The sequence below is a fragment of the Coregonus clupeaformis genome, chromosome 26 (assembly GCF_020615455.1).
Source record: "Coregonus clupeaformis isolate EN_2021a chromosome 26, ASM2061545v1, whole genome shotgun sequence".
NCBI classification, from domain to species: Eukaryota; Metazoa; Chordata; class Actinopteri; order Salmoniformes; family Salmonidae; genus Coregonus; species Coregonus clupeaformis.
The window spans coordinates 43,532,924-43,550,030 of record NC_059217.1 but is presented as its reverse complement, the minus strand read 5'-3'; the positions used below and the strand labels follow the sequence as shown (position 1 = coordinate 43,550,030).

The 17,107-nt window shown below is 45.5% G+C and overlaps 1 protein-coding gene across 1 annotated transcript in view; it reads left to right on the top strand.

The window, feature by feature from the left end:
• The window catches only part of LOC121540804 (unconventional myosin-IXAa), a 228,503-nt gene that overhangs the window by 148,852 nt on the left and 62,544 nt on the right, over nt 1–17,107 (top strand). The window contains exons 12-23 of the mRNA XM_041849910.2: nt 659–780; nt 2,598–2,739; nt 5,345–5,540; nt 6,889–7,005; nt 8,393–8,468; nt 10,298–10,435; nt 11,055–11,094; nt 11,332–11,454; nt 11,972–12,052; nt 12,895–13,005; nt 13,345–13,467; nt 13,864–14,013. Coding sequence (XP_041705844.2) covers nt 659–780; nt 2,598–2,739; nt 5,345–5,540; nt 6,889–7,005; nt 8,393–8,468; nt 10,298–10,435; nt 11,055–11,094; nt 11,332–11,454; nt 11,972–12,052; nt 12,895–13,005; nt 13,345–13,467; nt 13,864–14,013 — 1,419 coding nt within the window. The remainder of the gene's footprint in view (nt 1–658; nt 781–2,597; nt 2,740–5,344; nt 5,541–6,888; nt 7,006–8,392; nt 8,469–10,297; nt 10,436–11,054; nt 11,095–11,331; nt 11,455–11,971; nt 12,053–12,894; nt 13,006–13,344; nt 13,468–13,863; nt 14,014–17,107) is intronic.

Below are 17,107 nucleotides of genomic sequence, written 5' to 3'. Positions count from 1 at the left end.
TTTTCTGGATTTTTTTGTTGTTATTCTCTCTCTCACTGTTCAAATAAACCTACCATTAAAATGATAGACTGATCATTTCTTTGTCAGTGGGCAAACATACAAAATCAGCAGGGGATCAAATACTTTTTTCCCTCACTGTATATCCTTGTGAGGAAACGGTTGACACGTGGACACACTGGTGACCTTTGTGAGGAAACGGTTGACACGTGGACACGCTGGTGACCTTTGTGAGTAAACTGTTTACACGTGGACACACTGGTGACCTTTGTGAGAAAATGGTTGACACGTGGACACGCTGGTGACCTTTGTGAGGAAACTGTTGACACGTGGACACACTGGTGACCTTTGTTGTATAGTCTTAGTTTACCGTTTGGTTTTTGGTCTGGGATGGGATTTGAGGTCAGGTCTGTTTCAATGCGGCTTACGCTTTCTTAACGCTATCAGTGTGTCCCATAACACGTGTGAAGAATTTACTGTTCATGGTGTCTCTCTGCTGCATTCACCAGACTGTCAACTTTTGACCTGACATTCACTTGAATTGAATTAAATATACTCTATTGATACCCAAAGTGGTAATGTGATGTATTGGATGACTTGTGAACAACTTTTACCGCCGGCACTGTTTCTGACACAACACCGCTGTTGTTTCCCCCTACAGGAGGAGTATAGGGCCGAGGGCATCAGCTGGCACAACATCGACTACATAGACAACACGGGCTGCATCAACCTTATCAGTAAGAAGCCCACCGCGCTGCTCCACCTGCTGGATGAAGAGAGCAGGTATGTGAGCTGTCATGTCAGAGCCTTTCTCCTTTCTCCTTCCTTTTGTGTACACATCTACATTTACATTTTAGTCATTTCGCTGACGCTCCTAAAGCGCTACCTCAGGGAAGTTTCCTGCAATGTCACATTTAGAGGTGTACTTTCTTAGCCATGACATCCATCTGCAGTAAAAAGGACTCGTTCTCGAATGTCCTCAGGCTCCATAGAACATCGTTTTGGTGAAGAATTAGACTGCTCAGAAGAACGTGGTAGGCTATGTTTTGGTTATATGTCAAATTTCTTTAGAACAAAGTCAATGTAAAACCAAGTTGGTTACATTGCTGGACCAACACTCATTGACAATGAGTCACCCCACGCGAGCAGAGCACAGACAAGATGAGGAATAAAGGCTAACAACGCTCTTCATTACTAGCGAAATACTTGATTGATTACAACGTTAGCCAGGCTAACTTAAGCGAATAAAAACTAATGATACACGCTAACTCATATATTTGCCTTTCTGGGGCACACGTACGCCCTTTCTAAAGCCTCTCCCACAGGCCACTGCACAATCCCATTTCAATCCCTCATAAATTAAACCCAGCCTCGCGCACAAAAACACATAGGACCGCCATGATCATATTAGCTGCGTGAGCTAGCTAGCTAACCTAGCCTAACCTAGCCATTAGCGCTGCTAGCCACTTAGCCCTGAACACTCATCTGGATGTAATAACAAGTGGATGGAAGAGTGTAGGGACTGTTTGGACCGCTTTCCCAGAGCCACAAGGTCAGAGGGATATTTTTTCCCTCTCAAAGGCCTCCCTCCCGGGCCTCTCGCGTGATTTATTCCATCGCACAGAGGAATGCAATGCTAATGATTATGAAGCACTTTAAGATTTCATCGTTCATAGTTAGCTTGCGGCCTCTTTCAGACACTCTCAAGGATAGCATTTGTTTCCAGGGGCCCTACTACCGGTTAGTCAATTTATAACGAGCCAGTGAGGCTAGTTATTTGACCCCAAGGGGAACCAGGATGTGTCATAGCCCCCAAGACATGTTTTAGTGAGTGGGGTGTAGTGTTCCTTTATATCTACAATATGTAACTTTTTGGGTGAAATGTGAGTTATAGATCATTCATTTTCATTGAAAGCAAGTCCAAGAAGCGGTAGATCTTTTAAATGTGCGCTATTTCTATGCTTCCCGTTCTTAAGTTTCGTTTTTGCGTCTTTTACGTTGGGTTTTGTACACCAGCTTCAAACACGATGACTGCTTGTTTTTAAGGAAGCATGTTTTAGTGTGTAGTGTTGCTTTAAGGGAGCATGTTTTAGTGTGTAGTGTTGCTTTAAGGGAGCATGTTTTAGTGTGTAGTGTTGCTTTAAGGGAGCATGTTTTAGTGTGTAGTGTTGCTTTAAGGGAGCATGTTTTAGTGTGTAGTGTTGCTTTAAGGGAGCACGCCACTTTGTACAGAGCAGAGGAGTCCCAGAGCAGGCTCAGTCTGCTTTAGGTAATGGGAGAAAGTTTGCAGCAATGTGTGTGAGAGAAAAAGCTGTCACCAATTTACTCCTGGAAACCGTAGGACTATAATGTTTGGTATATAGCTAGAGATGTCAGGTTTCATAGGACTTTGTGTTTTGTGCATTCTGAAAGACAGAGTTGTCTTTAGTTGTTGACGTGGTACCTGTCAGTGGATAACCTGGTCCCAGATTTGTTGCATGACCCCAGGAGTTAGCAAGACAGCACAAACTGATCTGGAAACAGGCTAGTCAGTAGATACCCTGGTCTCCCATCCTACAGTCCTAACACTAGTCCCCGCCCCCCCTTCTCTGTCCCTTTAGTTTCCCCCAGGCCTCTAACCAGACCCTGCTGGACAAGTTCAAGCGGCAGCACGAGGGGAACAGCTACATCGAGTTCCCCGCCGTCATGGAGCCCGTCTTCATTATCTGCCACTACGCCGGCAAGGTCAAGTACGGGGTCAAGGTAAGGACTGCTGACGTGACCACATGTAACCCTAACCCTAGATTCAGTGTCAACCACAACCCGTTCATCATTCATTCATTCACAACAGCCCTGTATGTCAGCCTGTATGACAGAGTTATGTCAGAGTTGTGTTATTACTGACAGACACTACTGGCAAAGTTTGTCCATTAATGAATGTAGGCTACTGGGCCGTCTAATAAATAGACACTGAGAAGAACATTGAACCGTTTAGATACTCTGTCACACACCACTAATTATTGTAGCTTGGTGAGGAAAATATTACTTCTCAGCAAACTGAAATTAAAGAAAGAAAATGGTGCTATTGCAAATTCACATTCTAAATTCCATTTCGGAGTTTTTCAAGGCAGATGCTATATCTGAATGCAGAAATCCTTTGGGTCCTAAGACCAAATGAAGGCATGTATCTCTTAGCTAACAGTTACCACACAGATGGTTTTGGCCCTGCCCGCGTACCATTCTGTGTCTCTTAGCTAACAGTTACCACACAGATGGTTTTGGCCCTGCCCGTGTACCATTCTGTAAGCCATCCTCATTAGACTCCTCATTGATTGTATGTAGTGACTGACAGAAACCGTTCGACCTCTTTTGCCATTTGAATCAGATTCACAGCCCAGTTCCCTGCTGTGTTTCGATATACAGTGCATTCGGAAAGTATTCAGACCCCTTGACTTTTTCCACGTTTTGTTATGTTACTGCCTTATTCTAAAATGGATTAAAAAAAAAAAAATTGCTCATCAATCGGCATAATGACAGAGTGAAAACCAGGTTTTTTGAAATTTTTGCAAATGTATTAAAAATACGAAACAGAAAATACCTTATTTACATAAGTATTCAGACCCTTTACTATGATACTCGAAATTGAGCTCCGGTCCATCCTGTTTCCATTGATCATCCTTGAGATGTTTCTACAACTTGATTGGAGCACACACCTGTCTATATAAGGTCCCACAGTTGACAGTGCATGTCAGAGCAAAAACCAAGCCATGAGGTCAAAGGAATTGTCCTAGAGCTATGACAGGATTGTGTCGAGGCACAGATCTGGAGAAGGGTACCAAAAAAGTTCTGCAGCATTGAAGGTCCCCAAGAATACAGTGGCCTCCATTATTCTTAAATGGAAGAAGTTTGGAACCACCAAGACTCTTCCTAGAGCTGGCCACCCGGCCAAACTGAGCAATCGGGGGAGAAGGGCCTTGGTCAGGGAGGTGACCAAGAACCCAATGGTCACTCTGACAGAGCTCCAGAGTTCCTCTGTGGAGATGGGAGAACCTTCCAGAAGGACAACCATCTCTACAGCACTCCACCAATCAGGCCTTTATGGCCAGACAGAAGCCACTCCTCAGTAAAAGGCACATGACAGCCCGCTTGGAGTTTGCCAAAAGGCACCTAAAGGACTTTCAGACAATTAGATACAAGATTCTCTGGTTTGATGAAACCAAGATTGAACTCTTTGGCCTTAATGCCAAGCGTCACGTCTGGAGGAAACCTGGCACCATCCCTACGGTGAAGCATGGGGGTGGCAGCATCATGCTGTGGTGATGTTTTTCAGCGGCAGGGACTGGGAGACTAGTCAGGATCGAGGGAAAGCTGAACAGAGCAAAGTACAGAGAGATCCTTGATGAAAACCTTCTCCAGAGCACTCAGGACCTCAGACCGGGGCGAAGGTTCACCTTCCAACAGGACAACGACCCTAAGCACACAGCCAAGACAAGGAGTGGCTTCGGGACAAGTCTCTGAATGTCCTTGAGTGGCCCAGCCAGAGCCCGGACTTCAACCGATCAAACATCTCTGGAGAGAACTGAAAATAGCTGTGCAGCGACACTTTCCGTCCAACCAGACAGAGCTTGAGAGGATCTGCAGAAACTCCCCAAATACAGGTGTGCCAAGCTTGTAGCGTCATACCCAAGAAGACTTGAGGCTGTAATCGCTGCCAAAGGTGCTCCAACAAAGTACTGAGTAAAGGGTCTGAATAATTATGTAAATGTGATATTTCAGTTATTATTTTTTATAAATTAGCAAAACATTCGGAAATCCTATTTTTGCTTTTTCATTATGGGGTATTGTCTGTAGATTGATGAGGGGAAAAAAACAATTTAATTCATTTTAGAATAAGTCTGTAACGTAACAAAATTTGGAAAAAGTCAAGGGGTCTGAATACTTTCCGAATGCACTGTATGTTAAGCTTCAAACGGAAGAAACAAACTGAAATGGAGACGGACTGCCTGGACTGTATAATAGATCCAGTGGATAGATCTCATCACTATCTTCTGCCCCTACAGGACTTCAGGTTGATAGATCTCATATCTATCTTCTGCCCCTACAGGACTTCAGGTTGATAGATCTCATATCTATCTTCTGCCCCTAGAGGACTTCAGGTTGATAGATCTCATATCTATCTTCTGCCCCTACAGGACTTCAGGTTGATAGATCTCATCACTATCTTCTGCCCCTACAGGACTTCAGGTTGATAGATCTCATCACTATCTTCTGCCCCTACAGGACTTCAGGTTGATAGATCTCATCACTATCTTCTGCCCCTACAGGACTTCAGGTTGATAGATCTCATCACTATCTTCTGCCCCTACAGGACTTCAGGGAGAAGAACACTGATCACATGCGTCCGGACATCGTGGCCCTGTTGAAGAGCAGTAAGAACGCCTTCATCTGTGGCCTGATGGGCATCGACCCGGTGGCCACCTTCCGCTGGGCCGTCCTCAGAGCCTACTTCAGGGCCATGGTGGCCTTCAGGGAGGCTGGGAAGAGACACACCGACAAGAAGACTGGTGAGACCATAGACTGCTAGTGGAGCCATGTACAATACATAGCCTTACACACAGACATGTTCACGTACAAACTCACTGAAACACATACTCTCCCAGACACACACTCTCACCCCTCTTCCAGAGTGACAGAGAGCGACACTCGGATTCCTCTCGGGATGTGAGATTTCTCCCCCCAGAGCCCCCACTGTACAGTATGTTTCCCTCAGTGGGCTGTCAGAAATAGCATCTGCTCAAATGTTTTACTTCGCCCCGGGTTGGAAGGGACAAGAAGTATCCTTGCCACACAATATGACTCCTGAACGTTCTGTGATTAGACAAGCTTGACTTCACAACCCTGAACGCAGCTCTTTGCCATTATTCGTCGCCGGTTTGGGAGATGTTCACGTATGCATTTCTATATCCAGAAAGAACAGCAGTGGCAAGGTAACATCCTGGTCTGTTTCGGAGGTGAATGAGTTTTAGCTCTCCCCCCGACCACTGATGATGCAGGGGCTGCCACTTTTCCACATTAGGCTTCATCTCCTATTATTATATGCTGAGCTTCCACATTAGGCTTCATCTCCTATTATTATATGCTGAGCTTCCACATTAGGCTTCATCTCCTATTATTATATGCTGAGCTTCCACATTAGGCTTAATCTCCTATTATTATATGCTGAGCTTCCACATTAGGCTTCATCTCCTATTATTATATGCTGAGCTTCCACATTAGGCTTCATCTCCTATTATTATATGCTGAGCTTCCACATTAGGCTTAATCTCCTATTATTATAGGCTGAGCTTCCACATTAGGCTTCATCTCCTATTATTATATGCTGAGCTTCCACATTAGGCTTCATCTCCTATTATTATATGCTGAGCTTCCACATTAGGCTTCATCTCCTATTATTATATGCTGAGCTTCCACATTAGGCTTCATCTCCTATTATTATATGCTGAGCTTCCACATTAGGCTTCATCTCCTATTATTATATGCTGAGCTTCCACATTAGGCTTCATCTCCATCCAGTTGCATGACATTCAGTCAAACTTTTCGCAAACCTAACACACTAATTCTTCCTCTCTTTCACTCTCTCTCTCCCTCTTTCGCTCTCTGTCTTTGTCCTTCTCTCTCTCTCTCTCTCTCTCTCTCTCTCTCTCTCTCTCTCTCTCTCTCTCTCTCTCTCTCTCTCTCTCTCTCTCTCTCTCTCTCTCTCTCTCTCTCTCTCTCTCTCTCTCTCTCTCTCTCTCTCTCTCTCTCTCTCTCTCTCTCTCTCTCTCTCTCTCTCTCTCTCTCTCTCTCTCTCTCTCTCTCTCTCTCTCTCTCTCTCTCTCTCTCTCTCTCTCTCTCTCTCTCTCTCTCTCTCAGGGAATGATGCTGCTGTACCGTGTGTCGTCAAGAGGGTGGACAGCTTCAGCTTCCTCCACCACCCTGTGCACCAGAGGAGCCTGGAGATCCTGCAGAGATGCAAAGATGAGAAATACAGTAAGACATCTCCAAGTCCCACAATGCTCTCTGCTGCCCACCTCTCTTTTCCTGGGCTTACAAAAAAGGACGCAAACAATTAGCTCGTTCTGAATTAACTTGTTCTCACTCGATTAAAGGCCCTCGGTTATCCCGAGTGGTGCAGTGGTCTAAGGCACTGCATCGCTGTGCCACTAGAGATCCTGGTTCGAATCCAGGCTCTGTCGTTGCCGGCCGCAACCGGGAGACCCATGGGGCGGCGCACAATTGGCCCAGCGTCGTCCAGGGTAGGGGAGGGAATGTCCGGCAGGGATGTAGCTCAGTTGGTAGAGCATGGCGTTTGCAACGCCAGGGTTGTGGGTTCGATTCCCACGGGGGGCCAGTATGAAAAATAAAAAAATAATGTATGCACTCACTTAACTGTAAGTCGCTCTGGATAAGAGCGTCTGCTAAATGACTAAAAAATGTTTTAAAAAATATAACCAAATATATTTTGTTTATGTAGTGCCAACCTTTTCCTCTGAAGTTTCCCTTCTAGTCAGGTCAAACCAATCAAGGCATTACTTTCATGCTTTATTGACAAATTCGCAGAGGCCAAATATGGAATAATAAATAGGTCGGCAACAATCTTTGGCCTCGATTAGCAAATTGCATTGCTGTCACTAATAAGATTGAAAATCAGACTTGGATCCTCATAAGGCACTGTTGAGCTATTTGTCCTGGAATAGTTATCGTAATGAAGCTGTTTCTCACGCATGATCACTCGCACAATCGTATTGCGCGTGCACACACACACACACACACACACACACACACACACACACTAGTCTATGAGGAATGGCAGTGTTTAATAAGCACTGTGAGTTACCGTTTCCTTCTTCCTCTCATTCCATTCTCCTCTGACGTTCTCTGTGGCTTCGCTGTCAGTTCAGAGGCATACTGACAATAGCCTGGTCCCTAGTGTGTCTGTGTGTGTGTTTGTGCGTGCGTGCGAAAATGTTATAGCACTTTCATGATTGTCACGAAAGTCAAACTGAATCCAACAGCCTCAGTGTCTCCAGTGTATAGAACAATGGACATAGTTCAGTCTGCCTTCAAACAGTCTACTGACCTGTAGCCTCTCCTCTAAACCAATCCACCATGCTGTTCTTACTTCATCCAATGTCTCATTTTCACCCCAATCCAAAAATCTAATTCCCACTTGAGCCAATATTTTGTTTCCACTTGATCCAGTATCTTGTTCTTACTCGATCTGATATCACCGTTCAATAATGGAGTTGCGTGTGTATCCCTTGGCAAGAATGAGACCACATTTCCCTCTTAAAGGTTTATACAATTGTTGACACATCCTCTCTCTCTCTCTCTCTCTCTCTCTCTCTGTCCTCCCGTCCATCTCTGTCTTGTACAGGTATCACTCGAAAGAATCCCCGGACCCCCTTGTCAGACCTCCATGGCAGCAACACACTGAAGGAGAAGGCTTCCAGGTACAGTGCCTTGCAAAAGTATTCATCCCCCTTGGCGTTTTTCCTATTTTGTTGCATTGCAACCTGTAATTTAAATTGATTTTTATTTTTATTTCATGTAATGGACATACACAAAATAGTCAAAATTGGTGAAGTGAAAAAAAATAAATATATATATATTTCTAAAAACTAAATAACGGAAAAGTGGTGCGTGCATATGTATTCACCCCCTTTGCTATGAAGCCCCTAAATAAGATCTGGTGCAACCAATTACCTTCAGAAGTCACATAAGTAGTTAAATAAAGTCCACCTGTGTGCAATCTAAGTGTCACATGATCTCAGTGTATATATACACCTGTTCTGAAAGGCCCCAGAGTCTGCAACACCACTAAGCAAGAGGCACCATGAAGACCAAGGAGCTCTCCAAACAGGTCAGGGACAAAGATGTGGAGAAGTACAGATCAGGGTTGGGTTATAAAAAAATATCAGAAACTTTGAACATCCCACGGAGCACCATTAAATCTATTATTAAAAAATGGAAATAATATGGCACCACAACAAACCTGTCAAGAGAGGGCCACCCACCAAAACTCACGGACCAGGCAAGGAGGGCAGTAATCAGAGAGGCAACAAAGAGACCAAAGATAACCCTGAAGGAGCTGCAAAGCTCCACAGCGGAGATTGGAGTATCTGTCCATAAGACCACTTTAAGCCGTACACTCCACAGAGCTGGGCTTTACGGAAGAGTGGCCAGAAAAAAGCCATTGCTTAAAGAAAAAAATAAGCAAACACGTTTGGTGTTCGCCAAAAGGCATGTGGGAGACTCCCCAAACATATGGAAGAAGGTACTCTGGTCAGATGAGACTAAAAATGAGCTTTTTGGCCATAAAGGAAAACGCTATGTCTGGCGTAACCCCAACACCTCTCATCACCCCGAGAACACCATCCCCACAGTGAAGCATGGTGGTGGCAGCATCATGCTGTGAGGATGTTTTTCATCGGCAGGGACTGGGAAACTGGTCAGAATTGAAGGAATGATGGATGGTGCTAAATACAGGGACATTCTTGAGGGAAACCTGTTTCAGTCTTCCAGAGATTTGAGACTGGTACGGGTTCACCTTCCAGCAGGACAATGACCCTAAGCATACTGCTAAAGCAACACTCGAGTGGTTTAAGGGGAAACATTTAAATGTCTTGGAATGGCCTAGTCAAAGCTCAGACCTCAATCCAATTGAGAATCTGTGTTATGACTTAAAGATTGCTGTATACCAGCGGAACCCATCCAACTTGAAGGAGCTGGAGCAGTTTTGCCTTGAAGAACTGGAAAAAATCCCAGTGGCTCGATGTGCCAAGCTTATAGAGACATACCCCAAGAGACTTGCAGCTGTAATTGCTGCAAATGGTGGCTCTACAGAGTATTGACTTTGGGGGGGGGGGTGAATAGTTATGCACGCTCAAGTTTTCTGTTTTTTTGTCTTATTTCTTGTTTGTTTCACCCCAAAAAATATTTTGCATCTTCAAAGTGGTAGGCATGTTGTGTACAAACCCCAAAAAAATCCATTTTAATTCCAGGTTGTAAGGTAACAAAATAGGAAAAATGCCAAGGGGGGTGAATACTTTCGCAAGCCACTGTACCTATCATACAGTTTTATGGACTCTCAAAAATGTACTTTTTATTTGTAAAAATACTCCCTATCGCTCTCTCTCTCTCTCTCTCTCTCTCTCTCTCTCTCTCTCTCTCCCCCCTCTCTCTCCCTCTCCCCCCTCTCTCTCCCTCTCCCCCCTCTCTCTCGGTCTTTGTCTCTCTCTCTGTCTCTGTCTCTGTCTCTCTCTCTGTCTCTCTCCTCTAGGGATGGTTATGGTGTGGGCTGTAACGGGCGTAGCTCCAGAAAGGGTTGTCTGTCCTCCTCAGGCTCAGAGTTTGATGACGGCATCTTCTTCAACTCCACTAGCAGCAAGCTGCTGGAGAGGGCACAGGGCATCCTCATGTGAGTATGACTAGAAAATCAAATTAAAGTTTATTGGTCGCGTACACAGTTTTGCAGATGTTATCACTGGTGCAGGGAAATACTGATGTTTCCAGCTCCAACAATGCAGCAATATCTAGCAACACAATAACAGTACACACAATCTAAAAGTTAGAAAATCAAGAACAAAGACGTTAAGACATATCAGAAGTCTAGGACCCAGAGTCAGAGTATAAATACATCTACACTGAGTGGACAAAACATTAGGAACAGAGTCCGGAATATAAATACAGCTACGCTGAGTGGACAAAACATTAAGGAACACATATACATCTATATGTATGTGAATGGTGTGTATGCACAGTATGAATAGAAAAGGTGTGTACAGCAGTTAGTCTGACCACGCACACTAATAGGTGATCCTTAATAAATACACTCGAACCATGATCAGCCAGTGTTCAATCCACGGTCAATGTGTGTTCCTACTTTATGAATCTCCTGGTGGAGAGCACAGGGCATAGAGTTTGACAAGTCTGACCATCACCGTGAACGCTCAAGCCACGGTCAGAAATCATGGTCAGGCAGTGGTCAATGTGTGTTCATACTGTAGTATATCTGACGACCAGTCTCTCTCCCACAGGCGGAACAAAAACTACAAGTCCAAGCCCAGCCTGCCGAAGGTAAGGTCCTTACAAAGTCGTGGTCATTTTACAAGTGATAATTTTCTCTATGGTTTCAACATGACAGACGATCTATTCTAGGAGGAAATGTCAATAGGGAAGTAATGGATTACAGCAGTGAAATTACAGAGCTTTATAGAGGCGAGCATAAGTTGACAGTAACAGTTTGGCCGTATAATTATTTTGAATACTATACTGTCTGAGCGTGTTCCTATGGCGGTTCATGTATCTGTGCAGCACCTGTTGGACGTGAAGTCTCTGAGGTACCTGAGCAGTGTGACCCTCCACGACCGCATCACCAAGTCCCTCCTCCTCCTGCACAAGAAGAAGAAAACACCCAGCATCAGCGCCCAGTTCCAGGTAAGCATCCACCTCTCTCTCACGCTTTAGTGTCCTTCATCTCTTCACAGCCCTCAAACCAATGCCCAATTCCAACACTCAGCTCCTACGGATCTCCAGGCACTTTGTGAAGATCTTAAGAATTGGACAGATGTCAAATGAAATATTTATATAAATTAAACATTTACTTTTATGTTCATTTCGCAAAACGTGTCACAGTAATTATCTCAGATCATGTATAGGGGCAAGAGGTTGATTTGGAATGGAACATGAAGTCTACTATAATAAATAACGTGAGCTTTTATAATACCTGGTTTATGCAACGTATGATGGGAAGCTAGCTAAAGCATGGCACTTGCAACGCCAGGATAGTGGGTTCGATTCCCGGGACCACCCGTGCTTAAAATGTATGCACGCATGACTGTATTGTAAGTCACTTTGAATAAAAGCGTCTGCTAAATAGCATTTTTTTTAAAAATTATTATTATTATTATTACATTACTAATGCTGTGATGTCCTGGTGTCTTGCTGTGTGAAGGCCTCTCTGAACAAGCTGATGGAGACCCTGGGCCAGTCGGAGCCCTACTTTGTCAAGTGTATCCGCTCCAATGCAGAGAAGGTATATTCCGCTAACAGCTACTGTAGGAACAGCTGCTTCAGTTAGGTTAGATGATAATGTAACAATGAAACCACTGAACAATGAAATTGTCTGTTAATTGCGTAGCCTGTTATAGCCAATTATACAGTGTTTTAAATCTCTTTCCTTCCCTCTCTGTCTCTCTCTCCTTCCCTCTCTCTGTCTCTCTTTCCTTCCCTCTCTCTGTCTCTCTCTCCTTCCCTCTCTCTGTCTCTCTCTCCTTCCCTCTCTCTGTCTCTCTTTCCTTCCCTCTCTCTGTCTCTCTTTCCTTCCCTCTCTCTCTCCCTCTCCTTCCCTCTCTCTCTCTCTCTCCTTCCCTCTCTCTGTCTCTCTTTCCTTCCCTCTCTCTGTCTCTCTTTCCTTCCCTCTCTCTGTCTCTCTCTCCTTCCCTCTCTCTGTCTCTCTTTCCTTCCCTCTCTCTGTCTCTCTCTCTTTCCCTCTCTCTGTCTCTCTCTCCTTCCCTCTCTCTGTCTCTCTCTCCTTCCCTCTCTCTGTCTCTCTTTCCTTCCCTCTCTCTGTCTCTCTTTCCTTCCCTCTCTGTCTCTCTCTCCTTCCCTCTCTCTGTCTCTCTTTCCTTCCCTCTCTCTGTCTCTCTTTCCTTCCCTCTCTCTTTCTCTCTTTCCTTCCCTCTCTGTCTCTCTCTCCTTCCCTCTCTCTGTCTCTCTTTCCTTCCCTCTCTCTGTCTCTCTTTCCTTCCCTCTCTGTCTCTCTCTCCTTCCCTCTCTCTGTCTCTCTTTCCTTCCCTCTCTCTGTCTCTCTCTCCTTCCCTCTCTCTGTCTCTCTTTCCTTCCCTCTCTCTGTCTCTCTCTCCTTCCCTCTCTCAGCTCCCCCTGCGTTTCAACGATGCCCTGGTACTCAGGCAGCTGAGGTACACAGGCATGCTGGAGACCGTCCGCATCCGCCAATCAGGATACGCCATCAAATACACCTTCCAGGTAAGCCCTCACGCCAACCAATCAGGATACAGCACTGAAGTCATGGGCACAGATTAGCGGATCAGATACACAATACTGTGTGTTACTTAGTTGAATGCACTTGACTTTAAGTCGCTCTGGATATGACCGTCTGTTAAATGACTAAAATGTAACTGTCAAAATGTACTGGTCAATGGTCGTAATTCTCACTGAACGGAATGTTGATGTAGTGATGTCACATCCATGCACTTGGAATGCAAACAGTCTTATTTACAGACTGTAAGACATGTCAACCCTAACTTGTATTTTGAAGTCACTGTTGATATGTTATTTTAAATCTCTTTTGGCTCGTCTTTGCAGGACTTTGTGCGTCACTTTCGTGTACTCTTACCAGACATTACTAGACCAACCAAGTCTGGCATCAGGGAGTTCTTTCGTCAAGTTCATCTAGCACCCGCTGGGTATCAAGTTGGCAACACAATGGTATGCACCCCCTCCTCTCGCTCTCTCTCGCTCTCTCTCTCTCTCTCTCCACGCATTGCAGCCTTTCTGTTCCCTGGGGGTGGGTGTGTCTAGTCACTAACAGCCCCTCCCCCCCCCTTTCTGTTCCCTGGGGGTGGGTGTGTCTAGTCACTAACGGCCCCTCCCCCCTTTCTGTTCCCTGGGTGTGGGTGTGTCTAGTCACTAACGGCCCCTCCCCCCCCTTTCTGTTCCCTGGGTGTGGGTGTGTCTAGTCACTAACGGCCCCTCCCCCCCCCTTTCTGTTCCCTGGGTGTGGGTGTGTGTCTAGTCACTAACGCCCCCCCCTTTCTGTTCCCTGGGGGTGGGTGTGTCTAGTCACTAACGGCCCCTCCCCCCGGGTCTCTCTCTGTGCTGCAGGTGTTCCTGCGGGAGGCGGAGCGACAGCGGCTGCAGGCCCTGCTCCACACGGAGGTGTTGGGACGCATCGTCACGCTGCAGCGCCGCTTCCGAGCCCGGCTGGAGAGGAAACACTTCATCAACATGAGACAGGCCGCTGATGTCATCCAGGTGAGATGGCGTAGTTTGGGCACCACACCAGTTACTGTATAGAATGACATGGGTAGAATCAATATGCCTGCCAGTCTAACCATCACGGAACATTGACTTGAACGGGAATGTCCGTTCTTGTATTTCCATTTCTTCTTTTTTGTAACCTTTTTTTTTTGTGGTATTTTATTGGTTTTATTGAACAGAGAGGACAGTGGAGAGAACACAGGAAAGTGGGGAGAAGTGCGCTGGGTCGGATTCAAACCCAACTCTGGTTTTTGTGTGCAGCACTGACTGCTAGACCACACAGGTCATAGTAAATCCATGTCTGTGTGTTAACACTAGAAGCGCTGAGACTATCACTTTGACTGGCAAATGAATAAATTAATACAATTATTACCATTTTCAAAGTCATGTGCCCCCCCATCCTTGACAAAGTCATGTCCCCCCCCATCCTTGACAAAGTCATGTCCCCCCCCCATCCTTAACAAAGTCATGTCCCCCCCATCCTTGACAAAGTAATGTCCCCCCCATCCTTAACAAAGTCATGTCCCCCCCCATCCTTAACAAAGTCATGTCCCCCCATCCTTGACAAAGTAATGTCCCCCCCATCCTTAACAAAGTCATGTCCCCCCCCATCCTTGACAAAGTCATGTCCCCCATCCTTAACAAAGTCATGTCCCCCCCATCCTTGACAAAGTCATGTCCCCCCCATCCTTGACAAAGTCATGTCCCCCCCATCCTTAACAAAGTCATGTCCCCCCATCCTTGACAAAGTCATGCCCCCCCATCCTTGACAAAGTCATGTCCCCCCATCCTTGACAAAGTCATGCCCCCCATCCTTAACAAAGTCATGTCCCCCCCATCCTTGACAAAGTCATGCCCCCCATCCTTGACAAAGTCATGCCCCCCATCCTTAACAAAGTCATGTCCCCCATCCTTAACAAAGTCATGCCCCCCCCCCCATCCTTAACAAAGTCATGCCCCCCATCCTTAACAAAGTCATACCCCCCATCCTTAACAAAGTCATGCCCCCATCCTTAACAAAGTCATGTCCCCCCATCCTTGACAAAGTCATGTCCCCCCATCCTTAACAAAGTCATGCCCCCCCCCATCCTTAACAAAGTCATGTCCCCCCCATCCTTAACAAAGTCATGTCCCCCCCCATCCTTGACAAAGTCATGTCCCCCCATCCTTAACAAAGTCATGTCCCCCCCCATCCTTGACAAAGTCATGTCCCCCATCCTTAACAAAGTCATGCCCCCATCCTTAACAAAGTCATGTCCCCCCATCCTTAACAAAGTCATGTCCCCCCATCCTTGACAAAGTCATGTCCCCCATCCTTAACAAAGTCATGCCCCCCCATCCTTAACAAAGTCATGTCCCCCATCCTTAACAAAGTCATGTCCCCCCCATCCTTAACAAAGTCATGCCCCCCATCCTTAACAAAGTCATGTCCCCCCATCCTTGACAAAGTCATGTCCCCCCATCCTTAACAAAGTCATGTCCCCCCATCCTTGACAAAGTCATGTCCCCCCATCCTTAACAAAGTCATGCCCCATCCTTGACAAAGTCATGTCCCCCCATCCTTAACAAAGTCATGTCCCCCATCCTTAACAAAGTCATGTCCCCCATCCTTAACAAAGTCATGTCCCCCCATCCTTAACAAAGTCATGTCCCCCCATCCTTGACAAAGTCATGTCCCCCCCCATCCTTAACAAAGTCATGTCCCCCCCATCCTTGACAAAGTCATGTCCCCCCCATCCTTGACAAAGTCATGTCCCCCCATCCTTGACAAAGTCATGTCCCCCCCCATCCTTGACAAAGTCATGTCCCCCCCATCCTTAACAAAGTCATGTCCCCCCCCATCCTTAACAAAGTCATGTCCCCCCCCATCCTTAACAAAGTCATGTCCCCCCCCATCCTTAACAAAGTCATGTCCCCCATCCTTAACAAAGTCATGTCCCCCCATCCTTAACAAAGTCATGTCCCCCCATCCTTAACAAAGTCATGTCCCCCCCATCCTTGACAAAGTCATGTCCCCCCATCCTTAACAAAGTCATGCCCCCCCATCCTTGACAAAGTCATGCCCCCCATCCTTGACAAATTCATGCCCCCCCATCCTTAACAAAGTCATGTCCCCCCATCCTTGACAAAGTCATGCCCCCCATCCTTAACAAAGTCATGCCCCCCCATCCTTGACAAAGTCATGCCCCCCCATCCTTGACTTTTCCTATGTAAGTATATTCAACTGCCGTTGTTAGAATTTCGAAAACACAGTGTTTGTGTTCTAAGCAGTTTTAGAAGGACATGCTCTTCCTTCACCTGACAGTTGGCTGCCATCTGACAATGGCCCATCGAAACTACACCTAAACTATATTGAAACTAATTGCACACATATAATAATAGATGTAGCCTAAAGACAAGAGTACATTGACAATAGACTGATGGGTGACAATATGATCAATTGTCTTGTGAATGAAGAGACTGCAGTGCAGCGTGGGTAATTGACAAAGAAGGGAACGGAGCTTACCAAAAAAAGCAATTTTTTATTCAGCATAGCCTATTCCCCTCTAACTCATCTCTGGACCTGGAAGCCAGTTCCACTGCGTTTTTTTCATTGTTCCCCTCTAATCAGGGACTGATTTAGATCTGGGACACCAGGTGTTCCAATGAAATGATCACTTAGAACACCAAACCAGCAGGCTCCGGACCTCGTAGGGTAAGAGTTGAAGACCCCTGGTGTAGGTTACTAAGCACCGACTAGTAACATAATAAAACGTAAAATATGCTATTCTGTTCTTTTAAAATACAATTTATTAGTTTCATAATGTTTCTTAAGACCTGCCTTAACAAAATAATAATACATTTCTTTGTGATGGTGTTTAACACTTGAATTGTGGTGTTTTCTTACATGTAGCTTACAGTAACATAATCTAATTAAATTACAATTGTGTTCTTTAAAATATACTTTGGGGGGCAATAGCATATACTGTATTAAATGTATTTATTAGACAGAATGTTGACGCCAAAAACACGTTCATTGACTCAGAACTTGAGGTGCAGCTTTTCTAGTGTTACAGAGTAGAGGACAGTGGGGTAAAGTACTTAAGTA